Source organism: Melanerpes formicivorus, unplaced genomic scaffold (assembly GCF_026170545.1).
Source record: "Melanerpes formicivorus ecotype bairdi unplaced genomic scaffold, bMelFor1.0.p_v2 SCAF_20, whole genome shotgun sequence".
Lineage (NCBI taxonomy): Eukaryota > Metazoa > Chordata > Aves > Piciformes > Picidae > Melanerpes > Melanerpes formicivorus.
The window spans coordinates 2,728,292-2,751,298 of NW_027142372.1; the positions used below are offsets into that span (position 1 = coordinate 2,728,292).

The 23,007-nt window shown below is 35.3% G+C and overlaps 1 protein-coding gene across 5 annotated transcripts in view; it reads left to right on the forward strand.

Moving 5' to 3' along the window:
- RPGRIP1L (RPGRIP1 like) overlaps positions 1-23,007 on the forward strand; it is a 68,163-nt gene that overhangs the window by 24,127 nt on the left and 21,029 nt on the right. For 2 of the 5 annotated variants that reach the window (XM_068150509.1, XM_068150511.1), the window contains exons 11-23: positions 1,486-1,625; positions 4,437-4,543; positions 4,774-4,824; positions 6,044-6,223; positions 6,847-6,964; positions 7,972-8,424; positions 9,488-9,639; positions 11,844-12,207; positions 13,590-13,804; positions 14,652-14,735; positions 16,374-16,445; positions 17,744-17,921; positions 19,060-19,157. In XM_068150509.1, the coding sequence (XP_068006610.1) occupies positions 1,486-1,625; positions 4,437-4,543; positions 4,774-4,824; positions 6,044-6,223; positions 6,847-6,964; positions 7,972-8,424; positions 9,488-9,639; positions 11,844-12,207; positions 13,590-13,804; positions 14,652-14,735; positions 16,374-16,445; positions 17,744-17,921; positions 19,060-19,157 (2,212 nt within the window). Of the gene's footprint in view, positions 1-1,485; positions 1,626-4,436; positions 4,544-4,773; positions 4,825-6,043; positions 6,224-6,846; positions 6,965-7,971; positions 8,425-9,487; positions 9,640-11,843; positions 12,208-13,589; positions 13,805-14,651; positions 14,736-16,373; positions 16,446-17,743; positions 17,922-19,059; positions 19,158-23,007 lie in introns of those variants that run through there. The other 3 variants (XM_068150510.1, XM_068150513.1, XM_068150514.1) reach the window with 3 other exon arrangements.

Here is a 23,007-nt window from a genome sequence, read left to right on the forward strand (position 1 = left end):
ATATTGCCATAGGACTGAAAGCATTGCTTATGTTCATGCATGCTGTACAGGACACTGCCACAATATAAGATGGTAAATCCCTAGAGAACTGTATAAAAAGGTGAGACAGAGTGTGAAAAAAAGAAAATACAGAGAGATAGATCTGTTTTTATGCAAATCACAAATCAAGAATATAAATAGACTTTAGAGTCTGCAGCTTATGCTGTAATTTATTTATTTTTTCTTAAAGACCATTCTTCAAGCATATTAGATACAAATGCACTTATACTCAGAACCACTTTATGTAGTCATAGCCATCAAAACAGGCAGTTCTTTTCAGCCAGTTTGTACGGTCTGTGAAGCTCTGTGGGCTGTCCCTTCTACAATATTTCTTTCATCTCCTCAATGTTTTTCTGGTTGAAACTTTTGTTACATAGACCTCTGTAAGAGATTGATTAATATATAGGTATCAGATGACTTTTTAAATATATATATACACACACACTTACAGATGTAAAAAATAGCCCTTTTTTAAATTAGTGTGCTTCACCAAAGTGAAATGATGAGGAAATGACTCTTGGGTTTTAAAAAAACTCTGCAATTTCTGATTTTTTACAGAATACAGACATGAACAAAGTGGTTTCTGATAGGGTAACGTTTTTTCCAGTCACTAAGAATGCAAGTATTGAGTAATATAATATGACAACCATAGTATTCCCTGTCTATATTATGGAAACACATTGCACTGCCTTGTCATCTTACTGGGAATTCTAAATTACGGAATGAACTTCACTTTAGTTCAGTCTGAGTTACACATTTTGTTGTGGGTTCAGCAGTTCTAATTCTATGTCCATGCAATCCTTATTGCACATAGATCAGTAGTTTACAAGTAAGCAATGTGTTACAGGCAAAATAGTTACTCTACTTTCTTTGCCCACCTCTGGTTTATATTGCTTAAATTAGGAAAAAGATTACTTTGTATGTGCTTCTTAATCAGTATCAGAATTGTTGTTTTACAGCCTGAGAAAACTTCTCACTTTGTGGTCACCATTTTTTTGAACAGGCAACTGACTTCAGGCTGTGTGTTTCACAGATTTAAAAGAAATCAGGTGGATGATTTCAGTTCTCTACATTAAGAGGGTTTGTATGTGGAAAGAATGGTTTTGTCAGTTGTCAGTTGCTGAGGTTTGAAGTTGTGGATTACTCTGGGATATGCATCTGAATTCCTTTTCTAGTCCCACAAATGCTGCGTGCTGCCAACTTTTCTGACTTTGGAGCTCTAAATTAAGGCCAGTTCCTTTGCTCATCCCACAAACTCTTTCATGTTTTTTAACCGCAGCCTGAGAAAGGCGCCTTGGTTTCAACAGCAGCAGACCAGCATATGTTTACTTAATTCCTGAGACATGATGACAGTGGTCTGTGTGCCACTAAAAGCTTTTTTTCTTTATTATTTTGCGTTGAAGCTGATTTCTAAAAGTTTTTCACATGCCACATGTTTTATTGCAGTGCCTTCAGTATGACCCATGAACAGCAGTGGAAATTAAAGGAACAGCAGCTGAAACGGCAGATTGCTAAATTAGAGACTGCTATTGAATCTGATTTAGCAGACAAAAATGAAATCCTTGATAAGTTCAAATTAGAAAGAGGTAAAGTTGTGAAAGAACTATCATTTTTCCATGATGTAAGGTTCTTCTGTGTTGGAGTTCAAGTGGATTGCCCAGAAAAGTGTAGCTTCTATTTTTCTACAATTTCAGAGCTGTTTAAGTGTGTTTGAACAGTATGCTTAAATTATGACTAGCTATTAAGGATAAGAATTGATCCAATAGAAATTGTGCTCAATGAGCATCATATAACTCCATCTGCTTTCACTCTTCATCTCTTGGGTTAATACTTACTCTCTATTCTGCAAAATAGGTGTCAGTTGTCTTGGAAGCAAGTACTTTTTATTTACTAGAAAAGACAGTGATGGTTTTTTGCTTCTACCTGATTGGTATTGCTTGGTCTGTGTCTGTAAGAACTCATTCTGTAAACTTAAGTAGGATATTTAGGTGATATATATTGGCACAATATGTGTTTTGATTGCAACTCTTAAGAGTATTACTGCACAGTCCCTGAAGTGTCTCATAAGGCCCATATCAATACAGAAGGCTATCTGCAACTCTGTAGTCATCTTCCTCTTGCAGCTCTGTAGCCTTTTTGCTAAGATCCTGTGGCAGTGTTCTCCAAAGCCTCCAGGGCAGTGTTTCTTTGTGTTGGTACTATCATGGCCCTGCTACTGAAAACCCTGATATTTATATTCATGTGGGATGTGGTTACCAGTGGTGTAAGAATTGTCTCCTTTCTCCCCCCTCTTCTTCCCCTGTAGTTGAAGCTTTTGGGTTGAATTATGTGAAACAAGTTAAGCAGCAGCCAGCACCAACCCTGATCCAAGTACACTCCAATCAGTGATGAATAGTCTTATAATAGAGATTTTGAGTGACTCCTGGTGAAAAACAGTGTGGTTACATGGGAAAACTGAATGGCAGGACCCATCTCATCACTTCTGTGCCCACAGAAAATACTATTCCCTTCCCTCTTGCTTCTTTCCTTGTATGTCTTGCATTTTTATTTTTGGTTGGGATTATAGAGACTCAGCCTGCTGAGAATCTGGAGAGGCAAAATGAACAGTGCTAAGGTAGTCTGACCTGACAGATGGGTCCATTTTGGCTCAACAAGCTTTTAAAATCACCTCAATTTGAACAAAAGCTAGTTTGCTTTCTGTGTAGCATTTACAGGTTTTAATTGACTTTAAGCAGCAAGTATGAATGAATATCAAAAATGTAGGCAAAAACTCCACTGGGGTTCATGTTAAAAAGGAGTGGACTCAGCTTGTTGCTCGCATCAAAAAAAATCATGGCATTGAGATAGAAGTCCTTGGAGGGACATCTTGCCTCTTTATCCCTGGAGAAAGTGCTAGTTAGATCTCAGTTTATGTTGCAGGGAAAAGAAATAACATCAGCATGAGAGGCCCTCTGTGAGAGTCCTGCCAACAGATAGAGGTCTTTTGGGTATATTATCTGTGAGAGTCTAGAAGACTTAACTGCTGATTAAGTATTTCACCATCTTTCTTGAAGGCCTGCCTTCTCTGCCTTTTCACAAGGCTTGTTTTAATTGTTCTCTTATTTGCTTTCTAATTTTCAGCCCTTAGTGTTTCTAATTATAGTTTCTTCTCAGTTGCACAAATGCATTAAATTTTCCTCATAACTGCAGCGAATTAAAACCTTACTGGTGATTGATTATGTGTTTGAATTGAAAGTGACTTGTGGAGTCCCAACACATGTATGAGTCAGGCTACTGTGTATAGGAGCAGTGACACTACAGATGATTCATTTTTAGTGGAGATGTCACTTAATATAAAAACTCTGCAAAATTAAAACTAACCTGATGTCAATTTTTGAAACATTGCAAAGCCCTTGAGACTAGCATCTCAGCCACCTGTTTCCTGCTGAGTTAAAGCCTCTAAACTGAAAAGCTGTTCTGTAAAAATAGCCAAGTTGTGCATCATGCCCTGAGGGTCAACAGGAAAGATTCTGGCATTAAAAAGGCACTCTGGGCTCTTTTGTTGAAAGCAGTAGAATATATTCTCAATTAAGCATGTAATGTTTTACCAATCATCTCCCATGAGTGCAGATGGGAATTACAAAGGCTAATATTGCATGTCAGCCTGACAGTTAACATTTATATCATTCTGATCTAAAATATGAATTCATAGTATTTAAGTATGTGGTATGAGAATATAACTTCAGGATTTTCAGTGAACACAGGGCAAAAATGGAAGGAATGAATCCATTGTTAGCAGGGGAATAAAAAGATTGGCCAAGGGAGGAGAGTGCAAAAGTATTTTTTTTCCTTGGAAGCCACAATGATTTTGAGGGGGGAAAAAAAGCAATTTTTTAAAACTTTTCCATATGAAGGAAGTTTTGTTGTTATAACTAAATGTTTCAACTAATCCTTAAATTTTTTTCTCAGAATGTAGGGAGGTAATCATTGTGGATGTAGCTGTGCATTAGTGGGGATTTGTGTAAAATCTGTCTAACTTTCTGCTGATAGGTTTCATGGTGTTTAGTCATTACAATTGACAAAGACTTTTATGTTAGCTTTATTCCCCTCTTCCGTCCCTCCTTCTGAATAGAAAGTTGTACTTAGTTGAGCATATCTTTCTGTTTATAAATACAGATGTAGACTTTTCATGCTGTAGATTAATGGAAATTAGAATGTTTGGGGTTTTTTTATCCATACACCTATACCAGATCAAAGAGGAGTAGTTTTCTATCCCTTTAACTTTACCAAAGGTTTCCCTATAGAAAGTAAATTAGTTTCTCCATTTTTAAAATGGAGGTTAACATGAAAAAGCAAGTTTATAATTTTTATAATTATGTTGAAGTTAGTATAATGTTTTGGTTTTTTTCTATGTTAAGACCAAAAGGAAAAGCTGATGCAAGAGAATAAAGACCTGCAGTTATGCTACCAGAAGCATAAGCAACAACTAGATGAACTGAAAAATCGTGTGAAGTTTCTGACCAAGGTGAACTCTATTTCTGTTTAGAATATGAGCCAAAACCTCCCTTCTATGAATTATGCATAGTGCAAATACTTCTTGAAAGTAAAAGAATACAGAGATATCAGTGTTTATTTATTCATGATATCAAGCAAAGATGTCATGTCTAGTGAGAATGCATCTTGTTATTCTGAATCTATTTCTTCGATATTCATTCACATCTGATAACTCGTTCTCATTAAGTATTTCTGTTTCAGGAAACAGATATTGATGTGGCAGAACTCAATGAAGCCCACTTGCTTATAAAGGTAATTTAGAAAGAATGAGTATAGGGGGGAGGGTTGGAGCTAGGTGATCTTTAAGATCCCTTCTAACCCAAACTATCCTATGTATTTTGTAGTTCTGTTCTTTTCTTTCTCTTATTTTTTTTTTTCTCCTGTTTAAACATTTGGTTGACCATTACATGTTTTCTACACAATGCCTGGAATTATTAAGGACTGAATTATTTGGGCATCTTTTAGTAGTTAATGCTTTAAGGTCATATGTGTGCTTTGGTCATGTGTGTGCTTCAGTTACAGTGAAGTGGAAGAGACGATTAAAAAAAGTGCCAGGATGAAACCTAGATTTATGCAGATAATTCATTATAGTCTCAGAAGTTTATTAAACCTGATTCACAAGCATTTTCAAAAAGGGCTTACTTTTTCTCAGCTAAATAACTTAACACACTGTCTTGTTTTTCCTGTAGTGCTTATTTTAAAAACCCAGACATTTTTGCTTATTTGTTCTGTAACTTAGGGGAGTGTTCTCTCAACATGGGAGTTCTAAGATGCCATAAGCAATGGTTAGCAAATACTTTTTGTGTATTAAAACAAAAATACCCAGAAAATACCCTGGTTTTTTTCCCCCTTGCACATATGTTGGAATTTTGTTGTGTGCAGCAAAATTGAAAATGAAGTGAGGGTGGGGAAAATAAAACAGTGAAAATAAAAAAAAGTTGCATTACATTTGAAATGTTCCAGTGATGTGGGTTTTCTGTTCTTCAGGAATTGTTTGCACTAAATTGTTTACGCTAATTTCTGCTAATAATAATTGTATAATGATAATGGGAAAAAAAAAAGCACAAAACCCCTCAAAACAACCTAGATGAAAATTAAATACCCAGTATTAATAACAGAAGCAGTGTAGACCTAAGAAGAATAATTCAGGTTTTGTATCTTCACCAAAGCAGGAATATTAATTATATAAAAGGCAAATATATTATGGGGGATTTATTTTCCTTGGACAGACAGGAGTGATTGCTTGAATATCTTGTACATTTTAATTGGTTTCTGATAATCTTGAGATTACATTACTGAGAAAGATCCTGTCACGTACTGGGCTATGTCATTGCTATTTTTTGTGATAACGCATGCTCAGTATTTACAAAGTTAGGTTTAATGTTTTATTGTTATTCCAAAATTACATCCCATTGTAACATCTGCATATTTTGCAAAAGTTTGTTCTGGTGATTTGTCAACTTTGCTCCAGGTTCGAAAGCAACAACAGAATGAAGACCTTATGTTTTTGGAGAAAGTAGAAGATGACGTCCCTAAAGATTTAGAACGCTCCATGCAGGAGCTACAGTTAACACATGCAGAAACAGTGCAGGAGCTTGAAAAGACCAGGAATATGTTGATTGTGCAGCACAAAATTAACAAAGATTACCAGGTACTAAACTCTACTCACAGTGCACAATTATCTAATAGTAATGTTTTAATATTTGTAGAGCAGAAACTTGCAATTTCATCGGCGTAGCCAGTCTGTTTGTAGCTAATCTAAGACACAACACACTGTTGTTGAAAGTATTGCTTAAAAAGTGTGAGGTCCCAATAACTATAACTTCAGTCTTTTAACTCACCCCAATCAGAGCCATCAAACCATGCCGTTTTGGGATTATCTCTGACCTCTTACCAGGTCCTCACAGGCAAACCAGTAAGTGTACTTACCAAATAAGCTTCCTTTTCCAGAAGAGTCTGCTTTTACTCTCTCACAGTAGATTATTGCAGGTCATATTTTGAATTTTGATCCAATTAACCTGAGTTTAAAATAACAAAATCATTAATGAAAACTGTTAGGAACATTGTCCTGAAAGAATAGTTAGTCTGCTTTTCTTAACAATGTTTCTAGATTTTGCTGAAATTTAAACTGATTGCTGTGTTGTGGATTTAAATTTGCTGATGTGTTTTTATATTCTAAATGTTCTTTCCTCAAACCTAAATGTACTTGTAGTTGGAAACATGTGCAGCATCGTTGCTAGCTGGTGTCCATTTTTCATGCAAATTTTTTTTCAGACTGAAGTGGAAGCAGTGACACGAAAGATGGAAAGTCTACAGAAAGACTATGACTTAAAAATGGAGCAGTCTGCCCATCTTCTTGATATTAGAGCTGCGCGTATCAGAAAACTAGAAGGTACCTGTAAAGTATTTTCTTCTCTAAATTTGCTCTTCAGATGAAACACTTTTCCATTCATAACAATAGTAGAAAGCTCAGCTCATTCATGGAAAATTCAATTATCCATGTGCTCTTTCATTGTCTAAAACTATAACAGCAAACAGTATTTGCAATGAAATTTGTGCTGCAGCTGTTGCTGAATAAGAAAAAAATTACCAAAGTTTGGGGTTTTTTTATTTATTTTTAAAAACAAATTGTACATTTATGGTCAGCCTTCTATTTTGCTGTTCTGTTATTACATAATCACTTTTCTGTCTTACTAAAAATCTCCTAGTCAAAGTATAAAATGCCTATGAAATATTTCTACATGACTAATTTGAAATGGCTTTTTAATGGTTTCAGTCTGTAAAGGGTGCTTAGAAGCCTTAACTAGGATACATTACAAACCCAAATGTCATAACAGTTTCCATGTTTTGTCTCCCAAGTTGCATCCCCTGTGCTGAAGGACTGCACAATAATTTATGTCCTAAATCTGTATATTGATTTGTTTACCATTACTGCCTGTGAGGCTGGGCAACCTGTAAAGGTCTTGGCTAATAGCTCTCTCCACAAAACATATTACAGAGGTTAAAAGTCAGATTTATATTTTATTTCCTTAGTGAATTTAGTTCAGTCCTCAAAACTACATACCTTAAGTCACTGCCACATTTGCACAGTGATACTTACTCTGATCTTTACTTAAGACTTCTGAATTTTTGTTGTTAACTCACTTGTAATCTGTTATTGTTAGGGGCCCATGTCTATTTTTATTAGAGCAGCTGCATTATGGAGGCACTTTTGGTGGTTGTTTGTGTGCTAAGTATGCAGTATGTGTGAATTAAAATGTGTGATTTCTTGTTTGGTAACATTGTTAATATAATTCAATTATGGGTGTGTTGGTTTTTTTTCTTCCCCCTACTCAGTCATTATTTATGTTGCTTTTTAAACAAGACAATCATAATGCAGTTTTATTTTATTTGTTGCAGCCCAGCTAAGAGATATTGTCTATGGCACAGTACCACATAAATCCAAACCAGAAATACTGCCAGGTGATCCAGTGGATGAATTTAATGAAACTGTGCAATTAGAAAGAGGAGAGAACCTTTTTGAAATCCACATCAGCAAAGTAATCTTCTCTGCTGGAGCTATAAACACTTTTGGTGACCATGAACCTGCAACTTTTTGTACTTATGGATTCTATGACTTTGAACTTCAGACAACCCCAGTAGTTTATGGGCACACCCCATCATACAATTTTACTTCTCAGTATTTTGTGCTTGCTGATGACAACTTTTTGCACTATATACAGCAAAACAGTGTCACGCTTGAAGTTCATCACGCATATGGCATCGATTATGAAACAGTTGCTACATGTCAACTGAAGTTCCATGAAATTTTGGAAAACAGTGGGAAGATCTACAGCACAGCAAATTTAGTTGGTAATTAACATATCAAAGCATATTTTGTTTGATGCAGCATTGTAAGTGAGAATTAAGTAGTGTGTATTTGGCTAACAATAAATTTATGTATTGCTAAAGTTCACAACAATGTGGTATTTTGTGCTGGATGTGCAGCATGTTCTTGTGATTCTCCCAACAGGTTCAATTTTGCCCATGATGACTGAGGACAAAGATGATGTTAATAATAGTGATCCTGAAGTATATGACATTAGAAGTATCTAACATTCTGGAAATGGCATTTAAAATTCTTGCCTGAAAATAGCAAGTGATTCTTTGTCTTCTATAAAGGTTATTTGCAAAGTGTTGCTACTATGCATGTGAAGAATTTTAATAAAAACCCCAGTATCATCTTAACAGAATTATACAAAAGCATGGACAGTAGTAGTAGAGCAGTAGAGTTGATTGCATTGTAGTTGTAAGGCATCAGAAAGCTGCAAATGATGGTGACTGTAGTTAATAATATTAAAGTAATACAATCTATGGGAGAGCTGGTTTAGGTTTTGTGGGGATTTTTCTTTTCAATTTCATTTTAAAATAATTTTAGGATGTCTTGGTGAAGCCTTTTTTAAGAAGTAATTAATATTCTGTGCTGATTCCATCTGGTTATAGAAGTATTTTGTCAGATCAGTATATTCAGAGGCCTCTAACTGCCCACTTTTGTCAAAGATCTGGTTTGATAAAGTGGTAATTTTGCCTGTAGTTTAAACCATGTACCCCTTATGTGGGACATTGCTGACATACAAAACTTATTTGCCTTAAAGATGTTCAAATAATGAACTTGACTCTGTAGCTTGGACAGTAAATACTGCAGATTTCAATATGCAAAAATGGTCACCTTTCAGTTTCAGATCATAGATGTAGGGCCAGAGGAGTTGTTGCTTCTGTTTCTAGTATGAACCACACATTGCAAGCCACAAACACTGTCACACTGCATAGTCACAAGAAAACTTATCTCTGATTTGTGATGTTTCCTAGCTTTTGACTTAAGTACTTGAATGCTGAAAAGAAAATTGATACAATTCTCAATGTATTTGTTCCTTAGGAATCAAAGGAAACGTTCAAAATTACGGCACTGTAGAATACTGGATCAGATTAAGAGTTCCTATGGATCAAGCTATTAGACTCTACAAAGAGAGGTCAAAGGCTCTGGGGTATATAACATCCAGTTTTAGGGAACAGGAACAGCGATCCCAGGTGTGTTTGGTTTTGTACTCCATAGTTTTGTTCATCATTAGAATATTGGAAATCATTCTGTTTAGTTAACCTATAAGCACCAGATTTTCTTAATACATTCTTGTAGTACAATATTCACAAATGTTAAACCAGTTGGGTTTGAGATAAGTGTAATAGGTATCACAGTATCATCAAGGTTGGAAGAGACCTCAAAGATCATGAAGTCCAACCTGTCGCCACAGGCCTCATGAAGCAATTGTTCAGAAAAGTCTTTAAGTTCTTAGTATTTGAGTATTATGACACTATTTCATGTTTTGTTGTTGTTTTTTTTCCTAGATGGATAATGAGAATTTTCATAATATAAAGCACTGTATTTAAATAAGAGTCACAGACAGGAAAAGAGGGCACTTTTAGACATCTTCATAAACTCCTTGAGAAATAAAAACATTCAGGTTTAAATGCCTAACTTTAAACCACTTCAGAGTTGTTAACGGGCCAGGGTGTTTTTTAATGTATTGCTCTTTAAATTATTGTATGTCAGGAGTAACTTTAGTCTTTTATATTATTCCATAATGAAAATTTATATTGTACTAGAATCTCAGTGGATTCCATGAGGTAATCTGAGAAGTATGTTTAGAGTTTAAGGTCAGTAAAGGTCTTTTCAATAATTTGGTATTTGATAACATTGTAACTTTTGCTTTAAATCTAATTTTTAAAAGAATCAAAGGTATTTTCAGCTAACTCACAAAACCTGGCTGGTTTTAGATGCCAAAATCTGTTCCTTCATTTTCTCCATTTTTTAATTATCTTTTTTCTAACTGTGTTGTCAATCCAAACACAGTTGAAAGGTAAGGCACGTGGAACAGAGCACTTTGTTGTAGTTATTGTAAAGCTGCAAATTCAAACATGGAGACTGAAATATGCTGATTATATGGGAGAAAATACAATAGGAAAATGGCAGAAATGAAGAACAGCTTTTACAGAACTGTTGTTTAAAACACAGCAGTTTTCAGAAATGTTTCGTGGCAGAAATCATGGCTATAGCAGATGGCTACATTATGTTAAGGGTTCTGTCAATCTGCAGCTGGAAAAGTAGCTTCAGTTGTGTGTTCCAAAATTTAAGCTTTGAGTAGTTAGACATGCATATAAAATTTTCTGTCCTGTGTAGTGGCAGAAATCATGGAAACATGAACTGCACATGAACTGCTACAAATTACTTTTTTCCAGTTGTGAAGGTAGCTAGAAATTGTACTCCTAAGGTTGCATATTAAGGACTTAAACTATCATCTTTGGTTTTCTCATTAGCTGTTTTACCCGGTACTATTTATTCAAAATATTTAACCTTTTGTCACACAAAATCAAATTGCTATATTTCTCCATATACCAGAAGACAGAACTCTGGCTTCCACAAGCAACATTAATTGTGTACAAAGAATGACAATAGCTGTGTCATATTTAAGTATTTCAAAGAGGTCAGTAGGGATGAGGGTTTCCCATTTAAGATGGTCTTGTTATTGATTTTCTTATTCTTTAATTTTTATTAAAATTAATTTCCCAGTGTGCCAGTTGCATGTTTCACAGTATGTACAAGCTATGCTGATAGGTCAGCGCTGGGTTGAGGATTGGGCTGCATGATCTTTGAGGTCTCATCCAACCAGATGTATTCTGTGATTCTGTAATTTTAAAAGACTGTGATACTGAGTTTTTTTAATTTACTTCAAACATTTATTAGTCCTCTTCACATGCTGGTTTCTAATTTTTCTTAACTGTTTATGTAAGGAAAGGTTTTGGAGCAATTAAAAAAACCAGAAATCTGCAGTGCAATTTTAGTTGTTGAAAAGTACATGTATAAAAGGGACTAGAGTTATAAAATGTCTTGATGCAGGATTGCTGTCAAGGTCAGAATCTTTAAAGTGGCACTAGATATGAATCATTCTTAGAACTGATCTTTTACTGCTTTGTAGATAATCAAATGACAAGTAGATCATAAAACTTCAGAAGAATAAAGCAAACAATTGTAGGCCTTGAAAGCATTAACCTCTTATTTCCTTATACTAATAACCCAAGAAAGATGTCATTGAACAATATTTTGACATATAAAATTAAACAGTAGTTGGAGTGTCCTTGAAATAATCAGTTATTTGTTCTATTTATATAGTTCTTAGAGTTCACCAACATAAGAATTCTAATGTTTTTAATTTAACTTCTTTTTTCATTTCAAGCAGCAGATACTCAGAACTGCCCAAGTCAGCACTTCAACAGATGGCAATTTCAATGAGCTCCACATTACAATAAAATGTTGTAACAATCTACAAACCCGAAAAAAACATCTTCAGCCAAATCCTTATGTTGTCTACAAGTTCTTTGATTTTGCAGACCATGATACTCCCATCATTTCTAGCAGCAACAACCCACAAATAGATGACCACATGTATTTCCAAGTGCCCATGAATGCAGATTTAGAACGATACCTAAAATCCGAATCCTTAACCTTTTATGTATTTGATGATGGTGAAATGGAAGAAGGTGCTTATGTAGGGAAGGCCAGTGTGCCTCTTATTTCTTTAGCACATGACAGATCTATCTCAGGTAAGAATTAGACCTCTTTAAACATAATAAAATCTTTAGTTCCTGTTTCATATCTCTTTAAAGTTCTTATGAACCAAATGAAAGAAAATGTTGGCAGAGGGATCTGGACAGGCTGGATTCATGGACCAAGGTCATTTCTCTGAGCTTTAATAAGGCCAGGTCCCAGGTCCTGTGCAACAGCCCTATGCAACACTTACAGGCTTTTGGGGAGAGTGACTGTAAAGCTGCCCAGCAGGAAAGACCCAGAGGCCCTGGTCAACTGACTGACTGACTAGAACACTCCTGGCTGACTAGAAGCCAGGAGTGTGCTCAGGCTTCTGTTAGAAATAGTGTGGCCACCAGGACTAGGAAAGTGGTTGTCTCCCTCTAATCATCGCTAGTGTGGCCACATCCTCTCTGAGCTTCCTTTTCTGAAGGCTGAACAAATAATTTTTTCAGCCTCTTTTATGTCCAGTGCTTCAATGTCCTGAACCTAAAGAATATTAGTGTCTCACTTGTGCTGTAGAGGCCAAAATTGGACAAGGTATTCCAGATGCCATCTCATTGGTGTTGAAGAGAGAAGATATGAAACTTCCCTGGACCTGTTTGACTGCATTCTTTTAGTACAGGCCAGGGTGCATCTGACATTCTTTACTGCAAAGGCAGAGCTTGGCTGGCCTATTTTTTTAATTTATTTTATCAAGCAGGACCAACTCTCTTTTTCTGAAAGGCTGCTTGTGGCCTGTCAGCCCCCAGCTAGTACTGCTACTTGGGGCTATTCCTGGGCTTTGCATTTGCTTTTGTTGAACCTCATGAGGTTTCCATCAGATCATTTTTCTACCTTGAACAGCAGCCCTGCCTTCAGGGCTCCCCAGAAGTTAATCTCAGTAATTTATTATGATTATAATATAAAAGCTACTTAATTATTATTTCATTAAGACATTGAGGAAAGTTTTAAAATCTGATTCTATAATTATTCCATATAAATGGACAATATAATATTTGCAAGTGAATTTAGGATGGTTCTTCAATAAAGGTTTAGCAACTTGCAGATTTTGAAACCCCTTAAATTCTCTTTGACAAGAATTAGTATTAGTAAAACACAGAAGTGTTTTAGTTAGATCTTTTGAATGATGTCAGTAAAAATTAATATCTTGTATTGGAATATCTGATAAACCTTGAAAGAATGCAGTGATTCAGTACCTACGAAATCCTGTGTTTCAGGATGCCCATAGTGTTATACTGCATTCATTTTGATGTCTAAAACAAAATGTGTTGACATAGCTTCCAAAATGAGTACTATTAAGTTACTTAATCCCTGGATCCCATTCAGGTTTGCATTGCATTTTCTTGTATGTATGTAGAATAAGATAATTTAGGTAAGATTTGCATTTTGCTTTCAGGTACTTTTGAACTGACAGATTGTGAAAGACGTGCTGCTGGCACCATCACAGTTGAATTAAAATGGAATTTTGCCTACCTACCACCAAGTGGGTTGACAATGGCTACAGATTTAGCAAAGTTAATTCAAAATGAGAAATCAATGGCAACTAAATTACTGGCAGAGGAGAAAACCCAGACTCCATCCCTACTGCCTTCTTTTACGTCATCACTGACAGTGAGTAATTTAACAGATTCACAGAAGTTAAGAGATATAGAAGACCTATTACAGCACGTCATTTAGTTCTTCTCTCAGGACCAGGTTTTGTGTTTACTGCAAAACAATGCATAGTACAAATACTTCATACAATCATCATCTTTGACTTCCAAAGAAAGCGAAATCTTTCTTTCAGCCAAAACTTTTAAACTCTTTTATAATGGTAGATAGCTGCTTAGCAAAAGGGTGGAGAGGAAAAGGAAGATAAAGAACGAATGCTAAATGCCTTCTCTATACATTTAGTGCTTATTAATTCTCTCCAATGTAGATGTCCTACATGAAATGTAGTTACTTGCTTGTGCAACTTCAGGACTACATTTGCAATTTAAGACAGTCATGAAATGCCTGAAATATTTCTGGATCATTTTGTTAATTTTACAAGTATTGTCAGTCTCTTTCCTGTGTTAAAATTCTCCAAAGGAAGTAGCATGAGGAAAGGTGCCAAAAATAAGATAAGCCTACAGAACACGAAAAGAAATCAAGCATTCCTTAAAGAATAATAATAAATCATTCTGTCACACACATGATTCCACTGGCTTCAGTTCTATGCCTGTTCCTTGCCTGGTGCTCAAATTACATCACATACATGTTCTGTGAGTCTTGCACCCATTTGTGGATGAATTCTGAATGGTATCTTGAACCTTATTTGAGCAACATCTACATAATTTTTCCTGGTTAGAATTTAATTTAGTCCAGTTAGATTTGGCTTTGAGAAAAATGAGGGTCCCTCAAAATTTACTGTAAAATAAGATGGTTAGAATATGTCAGTGACTGGTCTTCAGCTATATTGTTTATTGTTTTATTACAGAAACCAACACCCAAACCAAGGCAGCGTGCAGCTCAAGCAGACAAGAAAGTATCTTTTCAGGATCTTACTACAATACAGGTGGCAGTAAGTTTTGTTTTGCTCATGCATGTTGAAGCAAGAAAGACTGCTTACATCTCAGTATATACAACTTCTAGAACTAATAATCTAAAAGACTCTGTTTTAGCCTCACAAGGCTAATGTCCCAGGCAATGACCAGTAGCATAGTATTGCATATAGGTGGGGGATGCAATACTGGAATATTTGTGTGGCTCTCTCAGAATTGCTTGCTGTCCTCCACAGTTTAGAATCCTCAACTCCCATAGATATAAGGCATATTCCAAGAGGAACAATCAACAATCTCTGCACTGTTTCTCATCTCTCTGAGGTATTAATTAAAGTATCTTTGTACAGTGTATCACTTGCACAAACAGAAATGGCTCTACAGAAACCAGCCTGATCCAAACAGATCCTGTGTGTTGACCTAATGAGATACATGCTTTGACAAAATTCAGTCACCTCTTAAAGTTTATCAGCTGAGATCACAAACACTGTGAGGACAATTAACTCTTCTGAACTTGGGTTGCATTATCATGTGTATGTCCTACCAGACTCTAGGAATCTCTTCATGAAGTAACTTCAGCATATATGCTCTATGATGTAAACTTTCATTTGACCTTAAATAATCTACCTTCAGAAAACTAATAATAGGCTTTATTTACTCTTTTAATTAAAGCCAGTAAGTTAAGGTAAGGTATTTTAACAGCTAATTCTAATAGGTTATGAGTATTGTTAGTTAATAATAGGTTACATTGATTAAAAAATAGCTGTGATGGGTTTTTTTAATTAGTAAATGCCTTGATTGGATTTTATTTTTGAAATGTTAACATCAGCTTTCACTTCACAGGTTCTTCTGCTTCTCTTTCATTTACCATGCCTAGAACTTTGTTTTGAGCCATCCAGTCTAGACTGGAAATAAGAATGAAGTCAATCTCTTGTTTTGTTTTAAAAAAGGAGCAAATACTGGTTAAATGAAACATTTGGGGGCTTAGACAGGGAAAACCGTAATGTTAGCCATGTAGTTTTACACACAACATATCTTCAGCTGTCCAAATAGTAACATCTCAAAGTGTGACATTTTTTTACAAACCAAGATTTTGCAAGGGAGACAGCTAGCTACTTTGTCTCCAGAAGAAGTTTTCGATACTGGATGAGCAGCTGCCCTAGTTGTTTTAAAAAACAAGCCTCATTGTGTGATTAGAGACAAAGTACTATTAGAACTAAATAGTTAAATAGCTGGGTCTTCTCTGATGTCTCAATCTCATGGTGATATGGCAAGAGTGTCTGTGCTAGAGAATTAGAAGTTCAACACAGGAAAACTGTACAGTCTGGTTCATTTTCCTGTTCAGCTTCTCACTAGCAGACAGATGTGTGAGAGATGGTGTTAGTGTGACACGTGCCAAAGCAAATAGTTGATTTGGAAAAGGAAACTCATTAAAATTTGGGATGAATGATTTGACTTGTCCAAACCACTTTTAAGAATTGTTCAGCTTCATAGGTAGAAGCCATAGTAGAGGACAGAAGCAGTAAGGCTAATACAAAAAAAGAAAAAGAGGATATAATTTCCAGCCCAACTGCTTTTCTCCATCAGTAAATTTATAACTACTTTTGTGTTAGTTTTCTATTACATATTAAAAACTTCCCTTTATTTTACCCGTAATTTAGGACTCTGTTGTTGAAAATAATATGGAGCTTGCAGAGAAGATGAAGACCTCAGAAATTCCAGGTGTTTCAGAGGTATGAGATTATTCGAGTTTTGCATTTTTATATAATGTATTACATTTGAATTCCATGTGTATGCTGTTTCTTCTTTCAAGCATTGAAAAATCAAATTACAGTAAAGGAAGATCTCAAAAACGTCTCAGAAATAAAAAAAAGAAAAGTAAATCTTTGTGGTGACAATTGGTTTTGTGGCCACTGGTTTCCAGTGGTGAATGCAACATTTAATCACTGGCTCTTATTTATATTCCTTTGATTTTTCAACTTAAGCAAAGCCCTTAATGAGCTCTAGAGAAGTCTCCTTTCCACCATATCAGGTGGTATTTGTCTGAAAAATTTAACCAAAAATGCAACTCTGTCACTGAAGGAGTTATAAAGACGGGTCAAACATTGTCTAAAAGACAGTGGTTATAATACATTATCTGTGCCAATGCAAAGCATAAGAGACATAAAATGAGTTTTATTTGACTTTGAAACTGCAAGGAAAACCCTTATTTGTAAAATAAGGCTCTTCAGTGTTTGTTACTATTGCTTTGTGTGGCTCCAAATGTGGCAGAATAGACATAACTCTTGATGTCCAGTTTTGGAAAACTTGGATGTTCTATGGACACCTGAAGGTTGTCTCATGGATTCTGAGGGTGGGAGGTGAGGCATCAATGTCCCTGTGGAAGAGAAGAATTCTCCAAGAGAATTGTTTTATAAATGTATAGATCTCCAGCAATTTCCATGGAAGATGCCATCTCTGTAATGTTGCATGCATCAATGAGGTATTGTTCTATGTAATTGAATTCAAAGAGAAAGAAAGTATTAATACTCCTGCAGAGTAACTTTTGCACTATTTTACCTTAGAAAACATGTTTGCATTTTTCAGTAACGCCACTTCTTTTTCCGTGGTTTTAGTTTGCTTTTCAAACAGAAAATATTGTACAATTCACATTATAAAATTGCCAACTGAGTAAGGTGGCAGTGGATTGTTTGGTTATTTTTTTTTAAACTGAATCTTGTAGAACTGAGAAAGCTGAAATATAAATGAATCTGGAAATCTAACAGGCTGTATATATGTTGACAGGTACCAAATGATTATATAGTTATGTTTTCACAAATATACATTGTTAGAGAATTGTCTTTTTACTGTATCAATTATTTCTTACTGCAGTTGACAACTTCTCATTGTTTTTTGCACTGCACAAGCAATATAATTGTTTAAAGGTTATGTATAATGAATGTGAGCCATAATTCTTCAAGTTTTGAACTTTAGTAACTTTTGCTATTCAAGGATTGTGATAAAGACAGTAAGTTTCTCTGGTTTTATATAGCATGTGGTACATGAGGTTAAACAAGAAAGTCTGGCAGATGATAAAGTGGAAGAGATGGCTGAAGAAATTCAACAGGAAAAGGAAGAGCTCTCACATCTGTCAGATGGGCAGTTGGCTGACCATAGCTCAATTACCTCTGGAGATGAGATAGAAATAGCTGAAGAATTGGAACCAGAAGGTAAAATGCATTTTTGTGAATAAGTAACTGTATTTTCTTAATAAATCTGTGTCTCTTTCCATTTACTTAAGCATTTCTTACTAGCAGTGGGAGCTGCCTCATTATGAGAAGCTTCATGACAGAAATCATATTCTGGTGTACTTTAGAGCTGAAGCTACCTGGTGAATATGGTGGTGTTATTTTCTTCCCAAACGGAAACTGTATTGTAATTGAATGCAAAAATCTGGTATCTGACCTAGATTCATAAAATATTAAAGAAAACCTGGCTTCTATGTCTTTATGTTTTTATATTCTCCCTTAGAATTGTGCTGTTCTAAAGACTATTTTAATGAATATGCTCCTTTTGTCTGCAGATAAGAGCTGATGCTGATATCGGAAATCCTTTCAGACAGTGAGAGGGGTAGTATGTCTTACTGCATCTGTGACATGAAGTTGTTGGAGATAGATTTATTTAAAGATTATAGAAGCCAGGTCATCCTGTTCCACCTCTGAGCTTTAACTGTTTATCATGGAAATAAACCAGGTCCATGATACCAGTTTAAAGTAAAAGCTCATGCAGAATTTTATGTTCAGTTGTTTGTAGCTTCCACATAAGAATTCATTAGAAAAATTGAAAAGTGGGATGTTGAATCCCTGTTGTGTTTGTAAGTAATTTGCTCCCAAGAAAAAAAGACCTGAATGCTTTAGAAAATAATCCACCTGCATACAGGAGTAGTTTTGATATGTTTTTTTTTTCCTTTTTTTAAACAAAATACGTTCTTCTTTACATGTGCATAGTGTGAAACATAGTCAGAGGAAATCCACAAATTCAGGCCAAATTCATGTATAAAGCTAACTATTGTTCCTACTTCACTTCATCACAAGGATTGTATCATTCCACTCATCAACTTTCATCTGGGAAACATTACTTTTATTTTAGCATATCAGAATAAAATACAGTTTAGATGACTTCAAAGGTCATTGATTTGCCAGTGTTAATCTTCTGCAAGGAAGAGAAGATTTACTTGGCACTTAGACTTTATTTATTAGAAAAGCATATATATTGCTATCAGGTTTCTCAGCAAGTCTCAGATGGACTACAAATATAGGGGAGGGTTAACTAAATTACTTCTTATTTTTAATTAATTTTTTTTTTCAGATCAAGATGATAAACAAGAAAGTGATGCAATTGAATCAGTAATAACTGACAGTGATGACTGTATTGTTTCAAGTCCAGTATCCAAGAATATTATAAAGGTGAGTCAGAGTATTTATGGCAATTATTTGGTAAGTTTAAAAATGTATTTTAAGCTTTATGTCCTCTAAGAGTAGCTTTGCTATATCTAAGGCATTTTCCTGTTTCCAGTTCAAGTAGACACATTTTAAGAGAAAATGAAAAGCTTAACCTCATCAAATTATGTGTGTGATTTATAGATGTGTTTTAAATGGGGAAATTTGTTTTTATCCTTTCCATTATTGTCATACACACTTAGAAGTAGACATTTTCAATTACTTTCAGTCTGAATTAAAATCTTCGTTCTGCATAAAATCTCCTAACAAACGTTTACTACTATAATGTGAATGTCAAAAGAACTTAGTGTCATTGTTCAGTCCTACCTGTTGCCTTTATGGAGGAATATGTCCTTTTCAGTTTCTTTTAGAGCCTTCTGAGGAAGGAGGATAATTTGACCTCTCAAGGCCGGTAGTAAATCTACAGTGGTTAGCTACCCACTCTGTATCATCCCAGTATGTTGAATTGATTGAATGCTGATGAAATGGCAACTGCATAAACCTGAAGTTCTTAATAACATGCAAACCTTCAAATATATTTTCTAGTTAATACACACAGAGTCCTTTCTGTTCCTGAACATCAGTTTTCAAAAAAGTTTGTACGTGTACAGTGTCCTGTGACATCAGAGAACTTCTGTTACTGTTAAAATATCAATTAATGAGCATCACAGTATCACTAAGGTTGGAAGAGACCTCAGAGATCATCAATTCCAACCTGTCACCCCAGACCTCATGACTAGACCATGGCACCAAGTGCCACGTCCAATCCCCTCTTGAACACCTCCAGGGACGGTGACTCCACCACCTCCCTGGGCAACCCATTCCAGTGATGAGTGACTCTCTCAGTGAAGAATTTTCTCCTCACCTCGAGTCTAAACCTCCCCTGGTACAGCTTGAGACTGTCCCCCCTTGTGCTGGTGCTGGTTGCCTGGGAGAAGAGACCAACCTCTTCCTGGCTACAAGCACCTTTCAGGTAGTTGTAGAGAGCAATGAGGTCACCCCTGAGCCTCCTCTTCTCTAGGCTAAACAATCCCAGCTCCCTCAGCCTCTCCTCACAGGGCTTGTGCTCAAGGCTTAACACCAGCATAAAGTCATATATACAAAGTAACACAGTATAATAAATATTTACAAAATTTACTTTGAAGAGAATTTAAATATCATAGTTCTCTTTTTTTAAATAAAAAAGGATATTTCATACTTATAAGATGGACAGAACAATCTTAAAAGCTACATAACTAGCACTTTAAATTTATTATAATACTTCTAACAGTTAATACTAGTCTGTCATAGCCTTCTTTTAAAGGACCAGGGGTGTACTTTTATATCCTATCATTCTTAACTTTTTTTTAATGTGATAACCTAAAGGTAGTTTGATGCTTTTAAAAATTTTTTTTCAATCCATTTTCAAGGCTGTGTGCCATCTTACCAAGTAAGGAGCAGCAAGAAGCAATGCTTCACATGAGTAATATTACAGTATCGCAGTATAACTTAGGTTGGAAAGGACCTCGAGGATCATTGAGTCCAACCCATCAACACAGACCCCATGACTAGACCAGGGCACCAAGTACCACGTCCAATCTCCTCTTGAACGCCTTTTTTTAAGTTGTAAAAGAGATTTAGTAATGCTATCACTTATATATAGTGCAGAAAGATACAGGAGGTAATTCTGAAGGCAAAAATGCATTGTTTATATGCAAAATGTTAAAAACCGATTTTGCTAGTCATTTTGAGAACTGAATTTACTGCAACTCATCACCATTAAGTTAAACTCTAATATAGTTGATCTATACGTTTCTAGTCATCCTGTATTTAGCAAAATTATTTAAGAACACTTCTAAGAGGATTTTTGAGTGTAGCTTCCCTCCAGCTTCATTACTTTCTACCTCTTCCCATTGATCTGTTCCTGTGGTAACAAAGTGCATATTCAGAAAGGGTAGGTAAGACAACTAAGGCTATAAATTCTTCAGGCAGCATGTTTGATACAAATTGGATTTTAAAAGTAGGCATTGGTTTATTTGAAATCTTGAGTTAATTCTAGAATATAGCATGTCAAAATTGTGGTTGAATTTAGGTGGGTTTTTTTTGTTTTTTTAAAGATTAAAAATCACTGTCTTTTATCTCTTGAGATAAATATCCTGCTGATAATCAAACACTGTAAATAAGACTTGTGATTTTTAGAGATCGTTGTGCTAATTACCCTATAAATCTGAGTTGTATGCCAAACTGTTTAAGCCATTTAAGATCATACTGTTTCTTTTTTGCATGTTGCAAATTAGACAGTTCATGGTTATTTCTTAGATATGTTGATCATAAAGGGTATCTAACAGATTTTCCAGTACTTAGCTGTACCACTTGCTTCTTTCTCTTTTATTCTTGTCTATGATGTATAATTAATCATAGATTACTTCATTTTGTTTCATTTCATTTACAACATTTATGAGCTTCACTTTGTCGGTATGAAATGCTTGTCCCCTTCTTTCCTTTCCAAAGTGGCGTAATTAGTGTTAGCATCTTTTTTAACAGGCTACATAAAGTTTAGTGGCTGGATTAAATCAAGTCATTAACATAATGTGCTATACAATTTGCCCCTATCTCTTTTCGTTTCCAGTACATCAAAGTGCCACAGAGTGCCAGTGTAATTGGGCCTTGCTAGCTTGTCAGGTTCAGTCAGGCTGATGGCTGCTGCTTTTGCTAAAAAGCTTCCAGGCATGATAATTAATAGAGAAAAGAAGTCTGAGAAATGTAAAAGTTCGGACAGTTCTCTATGAATATTTCATATATTTGAATAATCAGAAGTTAACATTATCAATTTGATGTATAATACATTGATTAAAAGCCTTGTTTCATATCCTCAAAATAGACATCAAAACTGGAAATTTGCATTTTTCTTTGGCATAGACTTTATGGTTTTTTAAAATTGTATTTTTTTATGATTTTTTTAAAATATCTTTTTTCTTCCATCTTCTTTTCTTTCACCCTCATGTCTACAAGCTTTATCCTTACAGGAGATAATACGGCATTCAATTATTACAATAAAATGGACTGCTCTCAGCTTCCAAGTGGTCTTAAAATGTGCCCATAAGGCAATTACTGGCAAAAACAACTTATTGGGTAGTGGTCTCATATTTTTCTATAAGTGTGTTTTTATATATGGCTCTTGTTCATTGCAGGTACTGCGAGTGCTTTATCTAGTCATGGGGTCTGTGTTGATAGGTTGGACTCGATGATCCTCGAGGTCCTTTCCAACCTAAGTGATACTGTGATACTGTGATCTTGTGCTAATAGCAGTTTATTGAAACCTGTCGTTATCTGTTTCTGTAAATTAAGATCTCAGGGTCTTACTAATTTTGACTTGAAAATCTCTCTTAAACACCATTAAAAAGCAATATGAGTTCCTTGTGGTTCTGCTGGTCAGTGAAACATGCTTGTGGAAAGGTGGGAAGGTTTAAAGCATAAAGGTCATGTATAGCAAGCAATAAATATTTTTCCTTATGCTTTGTTTTGTACAATTACAAGGGTAATGCATTTCCTCCTATGAGATACCTGTATTCATTGAAAAAAAAAAATTATTTGGACATTGTATTGCAATTTTAAATTCTGACTGTCTTGATTCCTTGATGACACATTTATTTACTGCAGGATTTGAGTACCTTTTGTGTACTTCCAGGGAGATTAGAGTGCTCAATGCTTTTCTTAAACTGACTTGTGTGAATAGCTAATCTGAATGTAGAGAACTAAAATTTTAGGATTTTAATATTACTGTGTTGAGTTGGCTTGATTCTACTGTGCCAGAAATACTAACCTTAGTCTTGTCTAG